Source organism: Girardinichthys multiradiatus, chromosome 11, assembly GCF_021462225.1.
Source record: "Girardinichthys multiradiatus isolate DD_20200921_A chromosome 11, DD_fGirMul_XY1, whole genome shotgun sequence".
Lineage (NCBI taxonomy): Eukaryota > Metazoa > Chordata > Actinopteri > Cyprinodontiformes > Goodeidae > Girardinichthys > Girardinichthys multiradiatus.
The window spans coordinates 8,527,866-8,551,780 of NC_061804.1; the positions used below are offsets into that span (position 1 = coordinate 8,527,866).

Consider the following 23,915-nt stretch of genomic DNA (forward strand, 5'->3'; position numbering starts at 1 on the left):
AACATTAATAACACCTAGCATTGACATTGGACCAGCAACTGCTGCTCCGCACCAATCTGAGAAGGGCTACGAAGCCATTTCCAAACTACTTGAAGTGAAAACATTTAAGACACTTGCCAATCTTCCCAGGAATGGATGTTCCAGCAAATTCACTCCAACATCATACTATGCATTCCTAAGAGAAAATACAAAAACAATCCCTAAGCTCCATCTGAGACTCTACAGGCTCTAGTTATCATGCTAAATATAAAGGTTATGAAATGACAGATGAACAAGTAGTTTCCTTATTTGCAAAGGTTGAAGGAGAAAGCCTCAAATCAACACAAATGCCTTATCAAGCACGGTGAAGTATAATTTGGGCTTGTTTTGCAGGTACAGAATTTGGGCACCTTGCAATCAGGGAGTTAGCCTTAAACTCCGCTGTTTACCAGAGTATTCTAGAGCCAATGTACAGCTACCAGTCCAACAAGTGACGCTTGGACCACTCCGAGACACAGCACCAAATCTACAACAGTGACAGTGAAAGAAAATATTAAAGGTGTATTACACTTGCCCAGTTAAGGTCCAGACCTTTGAGGTGATTAAGACGCTGGGGTTTCAATATAACAGAGCTGTGTAGAAACAGATGCCTGCGAGCCTCAGTGACCCGAAGCAACGACGGAAACAGAAGTGGGCCAAACTTTAGACCCAAAATCAGACAGGAAACTGCAACTTAAAGTTATTGCTGCCAAAGTTGGTTCTACAAGCTGTAGAATCATAGGGCGCACTTCACAGTAATTATGAGGTGAGGTTGAAGTGTCATGGTTTGGAGATCCTTGAGGACCCTTCTTCATTTCTCCATGAATTCTTCCATCTATCAGAGGGTGCTTCAGGAAAATAAGAGACCAACTATGAAAGAAATAAAAAATTCAAATGAAGCATACCTGGACCTTGGAACACGATAGTGTCTCAAAACATTCAAGTATTTATTTTTTTGGGGGGGGGGGGAATTGTGATAAATTCAGGTTTTATTTTAGTACATCTCATATTGTAGATTAATTTTGTTTGCTTTGTCAAATTAAACGGTTGTTGGTGGTGATGTCAAGTGTAGCAGTAGAAAGTATTCTTGTCTAAATACTGTCAAATGCCATTAGCACCATACAAAAACAAATTCACAAACTTTTTGTTTCCTTATTGCTTGTGTCTCTACATAAAAATATATGAATCTAATTAGACTTTTTCTGAATTTTTCCTATCTTCAGTATAACCTGTCAGTAAAGACCAGATGTTTTTATTTAAAAAGTAAAGCAGAGTGTATGTTCATGTTGTGAAGAGTTCGCTGTGACCTTTAAGATCCTCTGACAGTGTGAGCTGCCTTGTATCCGGGCAGAATTTTGATATCCCAATCAAACTGAAGGAGTTGTTTATGCTGCTGTAGACTGAATGAAGTGGGATAAAAGAGGCTTGTCCTCACTGAACGTGTTTGACAACTTGTGCAGGCTGTGCTGAATGCATAACAGTAAACTGAGTTGAGCAGACACCAAAACAAGAATGTTTTGTTCTTTTTGTTTGCTCGCCCAAGAAACTTTTTCCACGTTCGCTGAAACTAATTTATGTCATTTAGCTTTATTCAGTCAGAAAACAAGACGAAGACATTGTTTTCTGAAGCTAAAACTTGCTGATATATTCCCTGAATGTGAAGATTAACTGAAGCACCAACATGAAGATATTAAGTGTGTCTATGAATCTGGACTTAATGTACACATCAATATTTCTTTACTCAACAGGCGACTTGGGGCGATCTTTAACAATGGAGAAGTCTGACGTTACCCTCAGTAGCTTTGCTAGTAGTGAAGCTATAGCCTGTCAGCTTTTATTTCCAGAAAGAGCAGGGTTTCTTCCTGTGGTCTGCAGGGTTTTTCATAAAAATGTTCTGACTCGGCTTTGTCTGTTGTTTAATAATCACAGCGACGTGTTGGGGAACGTGGAAGTTATGCAGTTGGATTTTGAGATGGAGAACTTCACCAGCCTCTCCGTGACCAGAAGGATCAACTGGAACATTGACTACAAGGGACAGAACCCGGCGCCCGACTCAGAGAAGGTCGTGACGGAGCTCACGGTGGTGCAGCGGGACATTCAAGCAATCATCCCTCTGGCAATGGTGAGTAGCTTAAAAAAGGCTTCCTAAACGGTCTGGAAAAGGGTTTTATAACTTAATTCAAGTCTGGATTAGTATAGAAAACTGAGTATGGAAAAAAAGTTTAAATGTCTAAAATATTTTTGTAAGAGATAAAATCTGAATCGTCTGAATTTTGTGCATTATCGTTTATCTACTTTTCATCATTAACATCAATACTAAAGTTTTCTTTGATTTAGATGATAATGGTTTGTCACATCAAAATTTTGTTTTTCTAAAATAATTTTGGGTTTTGAGCCAAAAACTAATAAACACACTATCAAAAATGAAAAGGACCATTTCAGAGCATTTCTTAGTCTCTAGATCCTCTTACTTCTGGATCTTAAACGAGTGCTAAGGTTCTTAAACTAGGTAGCTTTGTGCATTGAACAAAAACTGATTTAATGGACCTGTATTTAATGCAGAGTCATCCAGTGCAGCTTTTTTGTTAGTATGGAGGATTTTAACTGATCTAGGTTTGTTCAGGTTCCAAGATTACCTTTTAAATAGCTCTTTACCACACATGAATCCCCACTAGGTTAATGTTTTGCAGCAAAAATACCATAATGTCACAAAAACTGCCAGACATTTTTCAAAAATTGAGTCTGGAATCCTAAAATCACTAGATGTGAAAATGATGAAATTGTGGTCTCAACCATTTCCTATTTTTAAATGAACTAAAGCCCTCTGTGACATCACATGCCATGAGATAGGACGCTCAAGAAACAATGATTTCTTTGGATGAACAAACAAAAACAGTGCCAACTTTTTTTCACATAATTTGTTTTCCTTTTGCAGTTGGTAGATCTGAGGCCTTGAAGCTGGAAGGTCTGGGGTCTGTATGGTTGGCGTTTGCTTGTTCGCCCTGTGCATGTGTGGATTTTCTCCAGGTATTCCTCTCACAGTCCGGAAATATGATGTTAGGGTAATTGGTCTCTACATTGACATCGGTATGAGTGTGTGTGTTCATGGTTGTCCTGTGATGGACTGGAGACCTGTTCAGGGTGTACCCCACCTCTCAACAACGACTGCTGGAAATAGGCTGGACGGACGGACGGACACACTATCTATAAAATTGCTTTGGAAACAAAACGTTTCTTATTAAATCCCAGTTTAATTCATTGAAATGAGACAAAATTGAAAAGCTGGGATTCTCCTTCTCCTGTTCTGACTGCACGGCTGACTATGAAATGAAATTGGTAGTTTTTACATAATCCTGCTAAGAGAGATAAAAAAATGATGCCTTTACAGGCTTGATCTTGACTTTTTAAAATTTGAAACATATGGCAAAAGGATTTCTTTTCATTAAAGCCATTAGTAGACTTGATCTCATGAGCCTTGATCCTTTCATTGTGTTGCCGCAACCCATTTGGATTTTAGACGGCGTGAAGATTATAAAAAGATTTACTTTTGAAAATATGGTCTGTTTTGTAATTTAAGGGTAATAAGTTGGCATTTAATTATTCACTGCTATGCATTGATACTAAATGCAAAGTATGGCATATTTCTCACTAAAACCAAACTTCTAGTCAATTATTAATTTCCAAGCATGTTCCCACAAAGCCTGCACTTAGCATCCTGTGGAGAACTGTAAGGAAAGGTATAATAAAGTTACCTGATTCATGCAGCAAAATTGCTGTGTAAATTGCAGCCTGTCTTACTGGGTTATCTGTAATCTTTCCGCAAATTACAGCTACTCAGTGCTGAGTGATCCTACAGGAGGGCTACACTAATATTATGAGGCCCTAAAGTGTGATTTACAGCCCATACTGTGTTGGAGTTAATTTTGTTTCTTTCAACAACACATTCAAAGAAGAGCATTTGAAAAACTTACATATGGACTCTAAACAGAACTGGCATGTTTTTATTTTGCACATATAAATACGTATAACCATAATAACCATATCTGTTTTTAGATCGTTACCTTATAGAAATGCATAAAAATGTTGGTCCAAGGAAGGAGCTTTGTGGAATTCCTCTGACCAAATCAAAACCTATTAATTTAACCTAAACCAGCTAAGTTCGGATTTTTATTTATTTGCAGTTAAAACAGATTACCAGTGCTGTGTAAGTTTAAACTTAACAGTTACTCCATAATTTTTTTATTGATGAATATAATTAAATGCAAAGTAATTTGACAAAAAAAAACATGCCTTTTTGTAAAAGGAAAGGCTTTGTTCTTGCTCTTATTTTTGCTGTTCAGGTGCAACTTAAATTAATTTCAGTAATTAAATTCAAAAATTAAACTCATATACTGTACATTTATTACACACATATATTTGAAATATTTTATCCGTTAATTGTGATGTTCTGGGCCTAAAGCTAATAAAAACCCACAATCATTTACTCAAAAAATTAAAATTTTATATGAGACCAAGCGTATTGTCAGCAGCAGGTATTCATCAACACCCTCCACAAGTAGAGCAAGCCACCAAAGGTCATTGATAAGGTCATTTGCTGCAGGAGGGACTGGTGCACTTCACAAAATAGAAGAAAGATAATTAAGAGGAAACATTCAATTTAATTCAAAAATACTTTATTCATCCCAAAGGGAAATTAAATGTTGTAGCTCATATCATCCAGGTTTCTTCAAAGAGTTGTTGTAGACGCTGATGGCTGTGGTGCAGGAAGGATCTCCTGTAGCGGTCTGTCTTACAGTAGATCTGAAGAAGCCTCTGACTGAAGACACTCTGTAGTTGTAGGACAGTCTGATGAAGAGGATGCTCAGGGTTCTCCATAATGGTCTTCATTTTATGAAGAATCCTTCTTTGCACAGTGATCTCCAGAGGTTCCAGAGGAATCCCCAGAAAAAAGGCAGCCTTCTTTATCAGCTTGTTGAGCTTTTTTAAGTCCCTGGTTCTTATCCTGATGCCCCAGGAGATGATGGCAGAAGGGATCACACTCTCCACAACAGACTTAGACTAGAAGTAAAGACATCATCCAAGAAGTTGAAGCTTGGTCACAAATGGCTCTTCCAAAGGGATAATGACCCAAAGCTACTGCTAAATTCATTAAAAAGCGTCTCAAGGACAGCAAAGACAATGTTTTGGAGGGACGATCATAAGGCTCTGATCTTCACCCGATAGAACATTTGTCGACAGAGCTTAAAATGTGTGCAAGCAATGCAGCCTACAAACCTGACCCGGTTTCACCATTTCTGTCAGGAGGGGGCAATGGTGGCGCAGTTGGTAGAGTGGGTGCATCATGTGCAGAGGCTACAGTTCACCTGCGGTTGTCCTGGTTTCAGTTCCTGGTCTTAGGTCATTTGCTGCATGGCTTTCCCTTCTCTCTCCTCTGTCTTTACTATCTGATTACTGTACAATAAAGGCCACTAGTGCCAAAACAAGTCTTTAAATTTACTTAAAGTTCTGTCAGGAGGAAAACTATTGAGAGAAGTTTTTGACGGGTAGATGTTTGACCCTAGTCATAAAGATTAAAAAACAATTCCACTAAATACTAAGTAAACCTCTGAATTTAAAGAGAGTAAAACAAAAAAAAATCTCATTATTCTGGATTTTAGTAAATAAAAATAATTTTATTTCTGACTGACCTAAAAGAGGAAATATTTAAGGTTACATATCACCAGACAGTGAGGGGAAAAAAGGTTTTATTTTTATTCATTGTATGTAAACCTCTGGTATCAATCGTATTTAATTCTATTAAATCTGATCAGGAAAACAAATGAAAAAAAACAAAATTTTAAAGGTTTTTGTTGTTCTGTACTTTCCGAGGGTAAATTGATGAAACATAATTGTAATCAACACCTACACTGATGACTTGATGATAATTATGAGCCAACAAGTCCAAGTGTCCCCTCTATTTGCCTTGCACCAGGTAGTAATTACTAACGACAGTAAACAGATTAAGGAAACAAGAGAACATTAATCAAGCAAGAGGCGTTGAGTGCATCCGACTCCCTCTGCCTATTGCTTTAATCATCATAGATTTAAATTATTGTTTTTGGCTGTAACAACATTTTACTGCACCTGATAAATTATTCTAAGGATTGGCTGCTCGTGCCCAGTCCAGGTTGTCCTCTGGAGCATCTTGTTTGTTTTGGACAAAGGTCATCTCTGTAGATTGAGACTCAACAGCAGCAAAATTACATTTTGACTTCATATGCTGCAACATGGATAATGCTAACAGATTATCTGTGCGTACCAGCAGTTCTTAAGGCCCAGTGCTTGTCAGAGTGATAACTCCCAGTTTGCTGTTATTTGTTTGCATAATTAGGGCTGCTCTGCATCTGAAGCTCTATTAAGTATACTTGAGCTTCAGTTATGACTTTGTGGATGGCCCATCTGCTGTAACATAAGGTTCTCTTAAAATTTCTTGTCCTCCTGTGACACTCGGGATTTGCATACATGTTGCACCCAGATGTGTAGAGCAGCGCTGCAGTATGAGATGGGTGCTTCTATGACTTTTAATGTAACATGAATTCAGATCCAGTCGATCTCTTCCTTACATTTGTTTCATAATTAAACATGTTATAGTGTATTTCTGTATGGTTTTCAGTGTTGTGCAAAAAATACGTTCATGAGTTCAGCTCACATTTTTGAGATTCTTGAATTGAACAATGCTGTTCTTTTATGGTGGACCTCCGTGTCTTGGTTGGTCTGCAGTCGGTCCATCCTCTCTTCATGTCCAGATGATGGGTTGAACAGGGCCCTGTGAGATGTTCAAAGCTTGAGATATTGTTTTAGAACCTAGCTTTAAACGTCTCCACAACATCCTCCCTGACCTTTCTGCTGTGTTCCTTGGTCTTCATGATGCTGTTTGTTCTCTAATGTTCTCTAATAAACCTCTGAGGCCAGAAACAGAACACCTGGTGGACTCTATCTTCTAATAAGTTGCTGTCTGGAGGCAATTGGTTTCACTGGATGTTCTTTACAGGTATAAAAGAAGCAGAATACAAATTCATAACACACTTTTGAGATTTTCAAAACATGTTAGAAACCATTTATCATTTTCTTTTCACTGTTTCAGTTACAGTTTCCACTAATTCTAAGTCTGTTCTTTTGAATCCCAGTAAAACACATTGAAGTTTGTGGTTGTAACTAGGGCTGTACAGAATATATTGCAAATGTATTATCATCTCAATATATAATAACGTATCTTTGAATTGAATTGAATACCAGTGTGTGCAATATTCATATTGCAAATGACTGCTTGGAGAGCCATAACTAATATACTCCGAGTACTTACAAGTGTAAGAAGCACAGATGAGGGGGACAGTAAAGAAGAAACTAGGTATATTTCCCATCTGATATCCTCATGGCAATATTTAACAATATTTTCGCCATTGCAAGGTTTTCTAATATAGTGCAGCCCTTGTTGTAACGTGAGAAAATGTGAAAACCTAAACATGGCATGAATACCTTTGCAAGGCACTGTAGCAACTTGTCACAGAGACAAAGTCTGCTCTTTAATTACTCGTACTCGTCTGACGCTTTATCTGGGGCTGAGTTGTGGGGGCAGCAGACCTAGTAGAGCTGCCCAGACTTCCCTTGCCTCAGACAGCTCCTCTATCTCCTCTGGGGGGAGCCCAAAGCATTCCCAGGCCAGCTGAGAGACATAGTCCCTCCAGTGTGTCCTGGGCCTCCTTCCGGTGGGACGTGCCTGGAATACCTCCCAGAGGAAGCGTCCAGAAGGCATCCGGTATAGATGCCTGAGCCACCTCATCTGACTCCTCTCGATATGGAGGAGTAGCGGCTCTACTCCGAGCTCCTCCTGGATGGCTGAGCTTCTCACCCTATCTCAAAAGGCCATCCTGCAGAGGATCCTTGGAATCAAAACCTAAAGAAGAGTGAAGAAAAACCAAATGAACAAATAGGTAACTTTTTGTTTTCTTTTTGCAGTTATTGGAACAGTTTATCTCACCACCACAATATATCCCTCCAAGAGTGGACTTTATTTTACAAGATCAAATCCTGGTGTTCTGTTGTGAGTAAAGGGGTGATTGTTTTATAATCAGTCAACAGTTCCTGCTGAACACTAGCCAAAAAAACATATAGATGTTAGCGATGTGGATGTAGTCTCACAGTATTGCCTAAAACTGTCATGAATGTATCAGTTTTTAACAAGAGAAAAAGTCTTTCTGTACATCAGAAGATCTGATGGTGCGTTTCGTTTTTCTGCGGAACATTGAAAAATAGTTGGTGTGAAAAACTATAAAATGTTAGAATTTTTCTTGTAGCTTATTGGAAGATGAGCCCTGCCCTACATAGAGGGAGAAAATGTTTGGGTTGGCGTGAAACCAGTTGTAATATATTTGTTTGTTTTGTGGCATTTTATGGATCATTTGACAGAACTGCTAAAGCAACAGCTTATAGGTGAACAGCTGAAGACACATTTGAACACAAATGACATTCTTTAATACATAACTAGCTTTTAAAAATCAAAATCCCAGCACAATAACTGCTGCTATTAAAGTGTCACATGAGATTGTTTATGACACTCTGCCTGGTTTAAGAAGCTTTTAAGACTGCTGAACACTCTCCATATTGGCTTGCCCTACTAGTGCTGTAAACTGGTTTATAAATTACTTTTTTGTCCACTAGGCCCCCTAGGCATTCCTCAGGGCTCCTTATTAGACCCCCCCCCCACCCCCCCCCACCCCCAGCCCCCACCCCCCTTCTCCCCCTCCCATATCAGAAGTGACCAACTTGTATTTCTATGCAGATGACACAATTATTTATTGTTCCTCTCCATCAGCAATTCAAATAACTAGTTAAATTAGTGTTAAATATATAAAAAGTTAATGGTGTTCCCAAACAGCAGAGCTCTATAAACACACTGAACGGAATACTATTTAAGTGGAAGAAATTGTAACACAGGATCTTACCAGTGTTTAGACATCATTATGGATCAGAATCTGTCTTCAAAATGTCATTAAAACTTTTTTTTACAAATCTTGTTTCTCAAATCTTTGTTGGGGTATAATGATGTGCTCTTTATGAATTCACCTAGCCAGTATCTAAAGAGATTGGATGCGATCTACAATTTCACCTTCTGTAGAGAAATTATGTGCATCACTCTTCTCTGTGTTGCTGCTGGATATAATTTCCTTGTATGTCTGCAGACTTTCCTATTGCATGGTTTTTATGCATAAATCTCAGCTTGGGATGTTCTCTTCCTTAGTTTTTATATATAAAAATAGTGCAACCAGGTCTGTGTTTGGAGCATCACTTATTGCAAATGATGTAAGAGTGACAAGCTGTATAGTTAAATCAACCACTATCAACATAACACACCTGATTTTGTTTTACTTTGAGGGGAATTAATCCAAACAAGCAAGAAACCTGGTGAATTATGCATAATATGGGGTACTGGCCAATGCTTAGTATTTGACACACAGCTACCAAATGTTTGCTAAAATAAATAAAAAAAATTAAGTGTTTCTCAAGCTGCAGAGATCAGAGCCATAATTATTTCTCAAATATACACTAACTCTCTATTCACTGCGATACACAAACACATCGGTAAAATATCTAGTTAAGGACTGTAAAGTCACGCTAAAATACCTCGCCTCAGTGCCCATCAAACAAGAAGCCAGGGGTCATAGTAAGCTGCTTAGTAATGGATTTCATTAAATGGAACGGCAATAACTGGAAGGTATTTACTCCCATCTGTCTGAACAAAACCCAAAGGTTTCATAGGGAAACTGTCTCCATGCTGCATAGTGTCTTCCAAACGTACGCTGGTTGAGTTTTTAATATAAATATCTGTAAATTCTACACAAACTTTAGCTTAACAGGATTTATATACAGGTCCTTCTCAAAATATTAGCATATTGTTATAAAGTTCATTATTTTCTATAATGTAATGATGAAAATTTAACTTTCATATATTTTAGATTCATTGCACACTAACTGAAATATTTCAGGTCTTTTATTGTCTTAATACGGATGATTTTGGCATACAGCTCATGAAAACCCAAAATTCCTATCTCACAAAATTAGCATATTTCATCCGACCAATAAAAGAAAAGTGTTTTTAATACAAAAAACATCAACCTTCAAATAATCATATACAGTTATGCACTCAATACTTGGTCGGGAATCCTTTTGCAGAAATAACTGCTTCAATGCGGCGTGGCATGGAGGCAATCAGCCTGTGGCACTGCTGAGGTCTTATGGAGGCCCAGGATGCTTCGATAGCGGCCTTTAGCTCATCCAGAGTGTTGGGTCTTGAGTCTCTCAACGTTCTCTTCACAATATCCCACAGATTCTCTATGGGGTTCAGGTCAGGAGAGTTGGCAGGCCAATTGAGCACAGTGATACCATGGTCAGTAAACCATTTACCAGTGGTTTTGGCACTGTGAGCAGGTGCCAGGTCGTGCTGAAAAATGAAATCTTCATCTCCATAAAGCTTTTCAGCAGATGGAAGCATGAAGTGCTCCAAAATCTCCTGATAGCTAGCTGCATTGACCCTGCCCTTGATAAAACACAGTGGACCAACACCAGCAGCTGACACGGCACCCCAGACCATCACTGACTGTGGGTACTTGACACTGGACTTCTGGTATTTTGGCATTTCCTTCTCCCCAGTCTTCCTCCAGACTCTGGCACCTTGATTTCCGAATGACATGCAGAATTTGCTTTCATCCGAAAAAAGTACTTTGGACCACTGAGCAACAGTCCAGTGCTGCTTCTCTGTAGCCCAGGTCAGGCGCTTCTGCCGCTGTTTCTGGTTCAAAAGTGGCTTGACCTGGGGAATGCGGCACCTGTAGCCCATTTCCTGCACACGCCTGTGCACGGTGGCTCTGGATGTTTCTACTCCAGACTCAGTCCACTGCTTCCGCAGGTCCCCCAAGGTCTGGAATCGGCCCTTCTCCACAATCTTCCTCAGGGTCCGGTCACCTCTTCTCGTTGTGCAGCGTTTTCTGCCACACTTTTCCTTCCCACAGACTTCCCACTGAGGTGCCTTGATACAGCACTCTGGGAACAGCCTATTCATTCAGAAATTTCTTTCTGTGTCTTACCCTCTTGCTTGAGGGTGTCAATAGTGGCCTTCTGGACAGCAGTCAGGTCGGCAGTCTTACCCATGATTGGGGTTTTGAGTGATGAACCAGGCTGGGAGTTTTAAAGGCCTCAGGAATCTTTTGCAGGTGTTTAGAGTTAACTCGTTGATTCAGATGATTAGGTTCATAGCTCGTTTAGAGACCCTTTTAATGATATGCTAACTTTGTGAGATAGGAATTTTGGGTTTTCATGAGCTGTATGCCAAAATCATCCGTATTAAGACAATAAAAGACCTGAAATATTTCAGTTAGTGTGCAATGAATCTAAAATATATGAATGTTAAATTTTCATCATGACATTATGGAAAATAATGAACTTTATCACAATATGCTAATATTTTGAGAAGGACCTGTAAATGATGTAAAATACTTTAAAATACTTGGTTTAAATGTTGAGGTTACATGTTATTTTTCAGACCGGAGATTAATTAATGTCACTTTCCTTATTCAAACTACTGCCTGGTGGGTTTTTTTTTTTTTTTAAATCAACAGTTAAGTAGTTTTCATACAGTCCCCACAGTGTCCAGAAAGTGGGCACTGAAAAGAAATCCTGTCTAAACGTGAAATTATCTCTGTTAATAATCTCTTAAGGTTATGTTCTAAAGCTTGAACTTCTACCTCAGACTATATATAAAGCATTGGGTGGGTTTATTTCTTTAATTCAGTTTAACAGAGTTTTACATTTGATATATTTCAAGTATTTATTTCTGTATCTGAAAACCAAAACTTAGGTTTCTCAGAAAATGTATATAATTTTTAGTAAAGAAATGTGTTTCTGCTGAACAGTATGTCTGTGTGCTGTATACACTCAGTACTTGGCTGGTCCTCCTTTTTGCATTAATTACTGCATCAGTGTGATGTAGCAGATTGTGGTTCTGCTGAGCTGTTCAGAAAACCCAGGTGACTTTGATAGTATCCATCCGGTTTGTTGGTTCTGGTGTCTCTCATCTTACTCTTCACAGAACTCTATAGAATCTCTATGGGGTCTCAGGTCAGGCCTGTTTGTGGGCAATCCAGCACATTGCTTATTAAAGCAGGTATTGGTACCTCTGGCAGTGTGGGTTGGTACTAAGTCCTGCTGGAAAATGAGATCAGATTCTCCATAAAGCTCGTCGGCAGAAGAGGGAATGAAGTGTTCTAAAATTTCCTAGTAGATGGCTACCCTGACTTAGGACTTGATGAAACCCAGTGGACCAGAACCATCAAATGACATGGTACCCCAAATCATCACTGACTGTGGAAACTTAACACTTGAGAGGGCTTCACATTCCTCCCAGGGTTGCGTTTGTCACTCTTGCACTCTAGCGCATATAAAACAACTCATGTTGGCCAAAGTGCTGCACACCAAAACAACACATTGCAACAATAGTTAAAATAAGTTAAAATAACTAACAAAAAAAATTAAAAGACACAATAAAAAGCCAATTTTCATGTTGTATAAAAAGCCAACTGGTACAAGTGTGTTTTCAGAAGAAACCTGAGAACAACAAGAGTTGAAGCCTGTCTGAAGAGATGGGGGGCCTGCTTCAGTCCAGTCAATAGCTACTATCCTGCTACTTTTTAGGTGCATCCCTAGCCAAACACTCCTGAATCAAACGAATAGATCCTCACCAGGCCTCTGCAGAGCTGAATGACTGAATGCTGATGAGGGAATTCAGCCATTTGTTTCAGGTATGTTGGAGCAGGGATACATCATAAGAGTTGCCGGATAGCAGCTCTCCTGGACTAGACCTGGGCGCCTTTGGTTTAGGGGCTATACAACAGATCATCTCTGTGGACCCGCCTAGACTTTGGGACAACTAAAAGCAAATGATCATTAGATCTAAGAGATCTAGAGGGTTGACTAAAATGACAAAGCAATCACATCCAATCACATTTTAAATTATCTGAATAATGGCCTGAGTAATAAGAGATTTTCCATCTGTTGGTCCTAAATCTCTTTCCATATAGTAGGAGCTCAAATTTACCATGAAGTGGGTGATAAGGGGAGTGAAGAATGTCTTTCATCTTGTGTGTGTCTCTTTAAAAATGTTTGTTAGATCAGGTAGTTTAGTACCTATAATTTTGCTGGCCACTTTTACTATTTGTTTGCATCCTGTTTTTGTCTCCTACTGATAAGCTGACAAACGAGGTGATGAAAACAAATCTAAGGACCGATTTTATCATAGGGTTGTAGAAAATGACATCTTAAACATTCAATTTATTTAATTTACAGAGGAGGTGCACTCTTTAATGTGCTTTTTTACTGACCTTGTCAGAATTTTCAGACTGTCAGATCCTTGTCAATGACAGCACCCAGGCACTTAAAACACTTAACACGCTCTACTGGGTAGACATTCAGTTTCAGGTAGGAGATGTCACACCACATACTAAAATCCTCCACTACCTGGCCAGGCAAATCATCCTCTCCCTGTAACAGGCTGCCACTAACTGTTTCATCAGCAAACTTCACAATGCGTTATCCTCTATAATAACTCCTGCAATGGTTGGCGTACAGGATGTACAATAAGGGAGAGAGAACGCAGCCCTGAGGAGATATATACAACATTTCTAAACATATCTTGAAAGTTTGCTCCTAGTTTGTAAATTCAGCTCTTTACAAATGAGTGCATGGATTTCTAGTTTTAAGAAGTGCAAATAAATGCAAATGTATCCTGTTAAACAGAGGTGGTAGGGATTCCAGAGTTGGGGGAGGTTGGCGAACTACATGATGTAGATATCAAGCCTGGGTGGAACGGAAAACCAGGAAAAACAAATTACAGCGTCACGCAACTGTTGTTTGTTTGTGTGTTAAGTTAGAATAAGTGCAGATCCTTTGTAATACTCCCTCGACTGCTAAACACTTCTTTCCTTGCAGTTTAGATTAAACCCACTAGGGGAGCGAAGCATAATGTACGCTCTGCAGCCTCATTAAAACTGTAAAATGAGAGCTGCACTGAAATTTAAATGTACTATTTTGGGTTTTGGGAGGGTCTCCTGGGTCGCTCCTTTGCCAGGAATGATAATTCATATCCTCCAAAACTCATAAATAAATGATGTGCATATATGTTTAAATAAATCAGTGAGGATTAAAAAGGATAATTACATTTGTAGCTTTATTTATTCAAGGTCATCTTCCTGCTATGGTTGTCTGTAAATAAAAGTAAAACATTTAAAGGAAATAGTCCAAAGGTAGCAAGAAATGAACAAGAGCTTTTACATTTGCTACTTTCTGCAAAGATCATTTGTCTCACACCAGTTTGGATTTTCATCAGATCAAAATTTTCAACAGAAATGTTTGATACCTTGATCTCATAGTTTTGATTAGGACCTTTGGGGTTAAGGATTTGAAGCGTAAAGATGTAACACATTTCTTTTTGCAATGACTGGGTTTGCTCCTCTTATTGAGGTTCCTCTGAATGGTTTCCCTCCGCTGCCTGTCTTAAAGCAGATTCTGTGTCTGAATTAGGAATGAACCGCTATGAGATTCAGATGGTGGGATTGTCTTGAGCAAAAATATCCGAATTATGAAATAATTGATATGAGCCGCCACAGAGACCCATGTGACAAAACAACCATGAAGACATTGATCTCACCTTCTAAGGACTGCATAGATTCAACATGTATGTTTTCGTTCAGTGGGAGAAAAGCAGAGAGAATTCAAACAAGCATGTGCAAACTAATAGCAGCTAACTTACACTACCACTGTAAAAGTTATTAGTGTATTGTTTTTTTTTTGTTTTGCTGTTCTGGTACTGGTATAAAGAGTTGATGTAGCCACGGTATCTGTTTTGGTAGAAAAACTGTAGTTAGCTGTATGTTTTACCAATGAAAACAGCAACTGTTGCAAGTACTAAATTATTTTGTTTAACTGGCAATGTTTGGTGCTCCTCCACTCGTCTTTCTTTCACTACTGAAAAAATACATTTCCTCAGCCAGCCAATCAGGCTGATAGACAGCTTGCGGACGGCACGTTATGATCAATCTTCTGTGTTTAAAATCACCCTTTAAATAAAGTTTGTCTTAACTTTAAAAACACAAACAAAGAACGCAAAACTGAACACGTGTGCTGCAGATAGCCTGCTAGCACCAAGATAGCTGAGTTCAACACAAACAAAACCAAACTTCATAAAATGAAAACGTTTAGATCATTTCAATCTAAATCCTTCTCTATTATTCTGCCCAAACCTAACCACTGACCCATGCTGAGGAGGAGTTGTCCAGGCGACGACAAAGTTTGAAGAAAGCTCTGTGAACAAAGGGTTAGCTTCCAGCTAACCTCTGTAGCTGTGGGTGAAAGACGGCTCGTTCTGTCCGCCAACCAACTGCACATTACTGTAACCACGGTGATGCGGGCCGTTGTCCTTCCTTCAGACTCGGCTTGTAGAGACCGTGTCTCTGCAGGGAACTCTCTGGAGCACATTTTGTTTCTGCAGGCCTCCGGGAGAAAGTAAAGCAATGCTTATACCTTAATTTCCCTTTTATGAAGGAATACCGGATTCTTTCAACAGTAATTCATCAGTACTTAACTTGTGCATGTGATCGCGTGATCTTATGACACCCTTGGATCCAGTTTGAAGAGTTTGTCTTTTTGCCAGCTAAGAGACATTACCGAGCTGTGTCTCTCTGTTCAGGTCCCTGTGTGACCCGCGTAGAAGAGGCAGGATGTAACAAGAGCGGTGCTTTTATTTGGACAGTGACGTCACAGGAAGTCTGCAGTTACAGTTTGCTTGGCTGTGCCGGAAGTAGGTTAAATGCAGTTTATTTTGAAAGTTCCAAGAAAGTCTGTACTGGCCTTTCACGTTGTAACCATGGCTGTGGGTCCCAACACAGTATAGATTCTTGCCAAAATACCAACCTGGGTAAGTTGCTTCTTCTGCAATGTAGCCTCCTAGTAAGTTTATGGCCATATTCCTATTACAGTTCTTACACTGTGGATAATTCACTGCTGACTCGACAATGCAAAGCGATAGAAAACCTGTTCAGGGTGCAACTTGTAAAATCAGATAACTGATCCCACTGAGGGCTCTTGCCACTACCTGACTGAATGGTGCTGTGGGCATGGAATCATACTATCCATACCAAAAAACGTCACTGCACCCTTATCTATTATAAAAACATGAACTAAATTAATCCCAAAATGGAAGCAGTAGAAAACCCATTCAGGGAGCAGCAGGCAAAGCATTTTTAGCACACCTACATGTTAATCTAGGGCTGATACATTTTTTGAGGTTTTTCGATATATAATTAGATCATAATATGTTTCTGGCATTTATTGCAGTTATAATAAAAGTGACAAAGTATTTAAAAAATCATGTGTTTTCGGAAATCTATATATTACAGCATACAGTCAGGCCCTCACAAAAACAAATTGTTTTCTAAAATTATCAAATACCCTTGATCAAAATGGCTACCTCACCACCCCAGTCATATAAGTGTAACCGTTCTGCTTAGCAGTACACAATGATTCATCTTATTTTGAAATGTAAACACATATTGATCCTCTCATGTAACCAACAGAGTAGAAAATAGTCCAAACAGTAAAAACTGTTAATGTCAGTTAGTTTATTATCACAGAATAACAAGTTGTCACACATTGTTTTAAGCAATAATGATAAACAATACTATATTTGCTCAACCCTGTGAGCCACCCCCTGACAGAATGGTGCCCTGGGAAGTGAGCCACTTCGCTCATAATTAAATACTGAACCCCTGCTTATTCTTAATTCTTAAATTAAATCTCAAATTGGTAAATTCTTGTTCTTTTTTACATATGAGGAGCTTTGAGAACATGGGGATATGAATAAGTCTGTTTCATCATGTATTATTAGATGAATTTGAAAAACTCCCTTCTGCTCTCTTTGCTTTAAAATGAAACCATTCTTCTTGTGGTCTCTCTTTTTGAAAATGGCTGTCTATTGCTCTCCACAATGTACCCTCTTAATCATAGTCCATGTATGAAAAACTGAAATAATAAATGATGGAAACCCTTACTGAATATGCAGAACAAAACATACAATGTGAAGGAGGAGGACACATCGCTGAGACACATTATAAACCATTTCCAATCCTGTTAGGACAATATGAAGCATCTTAAAATGCTGGAACTTCAATCATATAAAGGTTAGATCCATCACAACCTGTGCAGTGCTAATGTAAATGTCTGACCTGAATATTAAGCTCAGAATAGGACTTTCCTGAATGATTAAAGTAAAGGGTAATACTTTCTATCCTTTTAAATCTCATTTGCTGTTACTTCCACTCACTCATAGGGAGAAAAGTGCCCTTGAAATGAAAATGCCAGTTGATGAAGTCCAAAGAGAGATATTTAATTCCCTTGAAAAGAGCTGTGATCTGGCACTGAGAGTGTCACCTGGACGGCACAGGGGCCGTGATGGTTTTCAAATGTGGAGCTCACCCACGCTGATGAAATATGAAGGAAAATAGCTCTCCGCCTCTCACTGTGTCATGAATGCCATGTCTAATTCTTTCCCTCCCAACAGGACACGGAAATCATCAACACGGCCATTCTGACAGGACGTACCGTGGCCATTCCCGTCAAAATGGTCTCCATAGAGATGAACGGGGCAATCACAGACATCTCAGCCTTTGTGCAGTGCAAGTCGTCTAATGAAGACATTGTAAAGGTACAGTAAACCACATTTCCTCGATGCCTGTGTCTGCGAGATGTAATTCGGGGCAAATGTAATGCCTTTAACCCTCCACAAAACCACAGTCACATCATCAGGAAAGCATAAAAAATACATTTGAGCTGCTCCACGTGTGTTTTTGATTCTATTCCTGCCTCCTGCCTTAGATGCAATCTGGGGAAGTAAATATGATTCTACATATAAATCAATAAGCTAACAAATGAACAGTAAAAGCCCCATTAGTCGCTTTTAGAAGTGCCAATCCTGCAGCACCACAAAGAACACACCTTGTCCTCGGTGCAAATCCCAGCAAGTCTTCTGGTTCACGTTGCTTCCACAGCAGCAGGAAAACATAACCTTGATGTTCCAGAATGATTGTTGATTAAATTAATTACATTTGGATCTCAACCACTTGTAGGCCACATCAGACGCAGTGATGGCGCTGTTGTTTCTGCGCTCCAGTCAATTACAGCCCTAATTGATAACAATATAGGCTGATTGCATAACTCTATAGAGGGCATTGATGTGTAACTGTGTTGTTTTGCACTGGTGAGATTAATGAAAGTGGCGGTGTGGAGGTAGATGTGGTTTAGGAGAAAGTAAATGTTGAATAATGTATGTTAATACATTCAAATATGCAGCAGTGCAAACAACGCAGCTTGGGTTGGGACCCATTTTTGTCTCTTTAAATTTCACCCTTTAAGACCTTTAGGCAACCTTTAAAAAATCTAAAACTGAAGCAGTCTTTAAAAAAAAAAAAAAAAACAAAACACTTTCTGAAACCTGAGGGGTTTTTCTAAAAAAAACAAAAAACAGAAACATTTTGAAACATTCAGTCAAATCTTTGTTTTTCAGCCTCAAATGCAGAAAAACACTAAATAAAATGATTTTATCAAGGTTTTAAATTTGAGTTATTCAGTCTTTTGTACATCTCTAGTGTACATCAGCTGTTTTAAAACCTTCCACAGATGTCATGAAAATTATGTCTTCATGTAAAAACAAGCAAACAAAGCTGTGACAAGTAAAAGAAAAAGAAAGTACACCACCTGATATTTAAATCTAACCTCAGGTGTACTAAACCACAGCCAGCAGATACCACTGTCATTATTTATGAAAGAAAACATAAGTCAAAATGAAAAAGCAGTGTGCGTAAAAACTATATACACCCCAAAAACCTAAAGAAAATTTGAAACCCTTGAATTTATGCAGTTGTAGTCCACGTTCTTTTTGATTGTGACTGTGTTTGCCAAAAACACAGGCAGTTTTAATTTGATAGATACCATCCATCAGCAAGATGTTATTGGTGATAACAGTACAGGTCACATGACAAAAAGACTCAAAACTGCAGCTGCCAGTACAGTTTCTCTTCCACTGGAAATTTCACTTGTGAGATCAATAAAACCATGTTTTACGAGTCTAAAACTTCTGTTTTTCAAGATGAGCACTGGAAAGTTGGGTGTTTTTCAAAAAACTAGCTCATCATTAGTGGTTGAGTGTGGAAAAAAATAATGCACCTGATGGACTTGAACAGTAATTTTATTTGAAACACACCTTTCCCTGATAGCTTCACACTGAATGTTCCACTAAGATATATGGCAAAGTATTTACTCAAATGTAGGATTTCACAACCCAAATCAGAAATGTACTTTCCTTCAACAATCTGGGAAAATAAAATCAAAACTGGGAGCTAATTAAAAACATTAAATATATACTTGCAAAACCAAAATGTAACATCGATCTACAGTGAATAATGCAAAAATTAATTGTCACAATTTATAATAAATTAAGACATGATACTGTATGAAATTTGCTACTCAAACATCTCATACATGTGATTTAGGTACAATATCTTCCACAGATTTCAGTCCCTTGCTGTATTGGCTGCTCATAGAGAACCCCAGGTTTAAATGCAAAGTGTCTGTATAAATTAGTTGTTGGTGTGTGGGTCTGACACTGCAGAGTAGCAGAACTTTCATAACATGTGTTTTTGATCTGTAGCTGTGTCTTAGAACCCAGTGTTCCCACACAGTAATCAACTTCTTTATTTTTTCATGCCTTTGCAGTTTTATCTGTATAGTTTACTGAAGGACATCTAATAGCAGCCATTAGTGAGTTCATACATGCTGGGTCGAAACAGCTTCTGCTGCTGCTCCTCTCTTCTTTCTGCCAGCTAGCCATGAAAGGACGTGGGTTCAGCCTCCAAAAGACGCAGAGTCATAGCATAAACCTTTCAAAATAAGAGCATATCACAAAGTGGAATATGTCAAAAATAATGTCAACAAAAACAATTGTTTCTTTATTGTAACATGTTTTTGTGATAGCTTGGAACCAAAATGAACAGTAAATTCCATTAATTGCACAGCCTTAAAGCTTCTAGAAACATTCATGAAGCCAAACGTTCATTTCTTGAGACTGAATTTGCACCCAAATCCGCTGCTGGTCCAGAACTGTGAGACAGGCAGATGTGTTTGCAGTTATTTTATCTGTAAAACTCTCAAAGCTGTCTTATCACAGTCTGGTAATAGGAATAATGACTGTCAGGAACAAGAAATCAATGCATTTTTATTTAACGACGAGATAATGACCATTCAAACCATGAGAGCAGAAGAGTTTCTAGGCTGATGTATTCCAGTCAATGTTCTATTGATGTTATATCATGACTTGTTCTCAAACTGCGGCAGCGTAAAGAGATGTGGGGGTGGGTGCTATTCACTGTGATTTAAAAGCTGTGTTTGATCAGTTGTGGTTTTTACCAGTTCCTCTTTTTAGAAATGACTTCTCCGACCTTGAACAAAGACCCGTTGCAGGGTCCACAGACACTGAACAAGAACCCACAAACTCCTTCCTGAATCACTAGAGGCAGTGGGGCGTCAAACGTCATCAATAATGTCACTTACCCTAAACAATACGAGTCTTCACTAAACATTTCCTGGATTTTCTTGACACAGTCTTCGAAGTACCGGCGCCGGGAATCCCATCAATACTCAGAAGGTGATCCAGTGAGTTTGTAAACGATGACAACAATCCACTTAGGTTGGAAACACTGATTTGAAGACAGTAAAGGCACTTATAATACCAAACAAGCAGGGGATGTGGAACTTCAGACATCCAGAACTTCAGAATAAAACCAGAAGTATTCAAAATGCCAACAAAGAACCATACTGCAGCTGCACAATATTCATATAGAAAGGTTTTATATCGTTTAATATTGCAATGATATGGATTTTGATCAACCCACATTTCCCATCATTAAAACGCCCACACAACTCAGTCATTAAAACTGATATCAGATGTGAACATAAGGCAGGAAAAGTGCAGTTTAAATGCATGGGACCTGAAATATTACAGCCTTCAGAATAATGCATCCATGCAGTCCTTTGTGACTGTGATAATACACGCTTCAATATTGTAATTATAAATTTGATTAAATATATTGTCCACCTTTTTTTAATATTTAGTTGTTGGGGACAAGTGGGGTTTGTTTTTCGATCTTTCTGAAAGTAAACAGACATAAAATGGGCTCGAGAGAGGGGGAAGACATGCAGCAAACGTCACCGGGCAGAGACTTGAACCCAGTACCCAGGACTCGAACCCGGGACAGCTGCGTCGAGGACAGAGGCCTCCATACATGGGATGTGCTCTGTACCGCTGCACCACGAGGCGCGCCCCGAGTGTGCAGCTTTATCCAAAAATAAGACTAAACTGAAAGCTCAGTAAGTAGGGACAAGATTTTCTTTCATTTATGTATTTTATTTGCTTTCATTTTTTTATGTAGCTTAGAGCATGTTTTGATAGAGCATATAATGACCAAAGTAGCGTCATATCATTAAATTGAGAGATTATACGCATCAAACTACTGCCTTTAGTTTCCAATCACATCTCATTTTTTTCTTCTCCTCTCTTTAAAGCACTGATCTGTCTGCCGTTTTGTGAAACTGTTATTGTCTTTTGTTTGAAGGTAATATTAGTGCATTCATGTGTGTATGATGTTGATTTTGTTTTGTAAGAAACTAAAGAGTAAAAAAAAAACTTCAGAAAGCAGACTACATCCTTTAGAGATTAAAAAAAATTCACAAACTACATTTTTTGTTTCTCATTTGAGCTCATTTGCTTCCCAGTTAGGAAACACTTTGGTGCAGCATCAAACTAAACTCTAAACAGTTTAGAAAAGAAAATGTAATTAACCCCAAACAGAACACATCCACTGAAGAATCTCTTGAGGATGAAACAAAAAGGAGCTGAAATCATATTTCTTCCTTTAGAAAAATGTCTGAAAATGTGTTGCATAACTTTAAAAACAAATTCACATTACCCTAAAAGTGAGAGGAATTCTAATATTCTCTATTGTTTCTAGGAAGCTGGTTCTGCTTTAAAAAGTCTAAAAATGCATGGTAATTTATTTGTTGTTGCAAAAATGGTGACAATGTCTTCTCAGGCTGCTCATTATAGTAAAAACTCAAACAGGCTTAAAGCATAACTAACAAACTGGACCATCTTTGAAGCCGCTTGTGAAGGTTGGGAATCAGAGTAATTATACTAACTTACAGGGCTGAGATGATTCTTCCTGGCTTTCTTCAGACGTGTGCATTAGAGAGCACAGATTGTCTGCCTCGTGTTTGTCAGGGCCGCAGTGACAGCTGCAGCAAATATGACCAAAAAGTTGCTTTTATTAAGGTTCTGCCTTTACAGAAGAACCTGACAAGTAGTGAGTAAATTCCTTTTGAATCTGTTTCTACTTTATCACATCTCCAACCTCCAGGATCTTATTTAAAGTCTGTGGGACAGTTTGAACAGATTTATATATGAAATCTACACCAGCAGGAGGTCAGAATGTAATCAACTTTAAGTTGTCAGGCTCATTACTGGCTTCCTCTGAGTGAAATCTTAAAATTTTAGCAGACTCATTTCTTCTATTTCAGGAATAATGAATCTATTCTCAATGATAATCACATCGAGTCAGATTAATGAAATCTCTTTCCATGGTCCAGCAGCTTCTGAAGGTCGACTGAGGCAGATTTTACAGACTGGGGCCATGACGCTATTAGCTGTTATTGGACTCTTTCTGCTCCAGTATGTCCATATGCCCATTATGTTTTCTCTTACCTACTGGGCCAACGTTTCCTTATGCTCTGCAGGACATGTTGTACTGGAGCTGGTATTAGTTAAGAACTTCGATGCATTGGAGAGAGCAAATTAAATTATAAATTTGATTCATAGCAGGCTTTTGATCAATACATCTACTATATAGACTTGTTTCTTAGAGGTGGGGGTCCAGTTGTACTGCATTGTGTTGTCATTACAAGAGAGCAGGTGTGGCAGGGGGATAGCTGGCCTCAGCATGTCATTCATCATTTCTCATGATCCATTAAAGACAAGGCGGCGGGCCATAGGATATTGAGTGGACTTGCTTCAGCGATCCTGCCATTGAACATTCTCGGCTAATTTAAAATGAGCCCTTCAAGCCCAGGAAATACATGAGTCATGACAGTTTAATAAAGCGACCCTCAGAATGGACAAAAGGGTTCTGGTGGTGCTGGAGAAGCTAGGCACCACAACATAAAAACAGATGGGTGGTACAGGGGTACCTATGGGTACTGGGCTGTATTATAATTTGACGTTAAGCTGTGCTTACGGGGTACTTAAGTACCCAGTAGGTAACCTGTTGGCAGCCTCTTAGTATCTTGAAAGTATCATGCCAGTAGTCATGGGTAGCCTTTAATTACACTATAAGTCTCTATACGTTTGTTAAAGAAACCCTATAAGTAGCCTGTAGGCATCTGCTAAGTACCTTGTAAGTACCCTAAATGTATCCTCATAGGAACCCTGTTGGTTCTCTGAAAGTAACATGCAGCTAAAGAGTACCCTTCATTTACCCATAGGTACCAGCTAGGTACAATTTGTACTCTAAGGTACCCTTTCAGTACCTTGTTGGTATCCCATAGATAATCTGTAAGTTCCCCAGAGAAACTCTATAGGTACCATGTAAGTGTAGTGAAGCAATCTCCATAGGCACCTACCCCAGTAGGGAACCTTAAAATAATTCTGTTGGTACTTCTGTTAGTACTCAGAAGGTACCCTAACAATTCCGCCTAATTACCCTGCAAATCCC

The 23,915-nt window shown here is 38.8% G+C and overlaps 1 protein-coding gene across 3 annotated transcripts in view; it reads left to right on the plus strand.

The window, feature by feature from the left end:
* Positions 1 to 23,915, plus strand: part of tmem132e (transmembrane protein 132E) — a 656,500-nt gene that overhangs the window by 578,930 nt on the left and 53,655 nt on the right. For all 3 annotated transcript variants that reach the window (XM_047378933.1, XM_047378930.1, XM_047378932.1), the window contains 2 exons: positions 1,948 to 2,140; positions 17,660 to 17,803. In XM_047378933.1, coding sequence (XP_047234889.1) covers positions 1,948 to 2,140; positions 17,660 to 17,803 — 337 coding nt within the window. The remainder of the gene's footprint in view (positions 1 to 1,947; positions 2,141 to 17,659; positions 17,804 to 23,915) is intronic.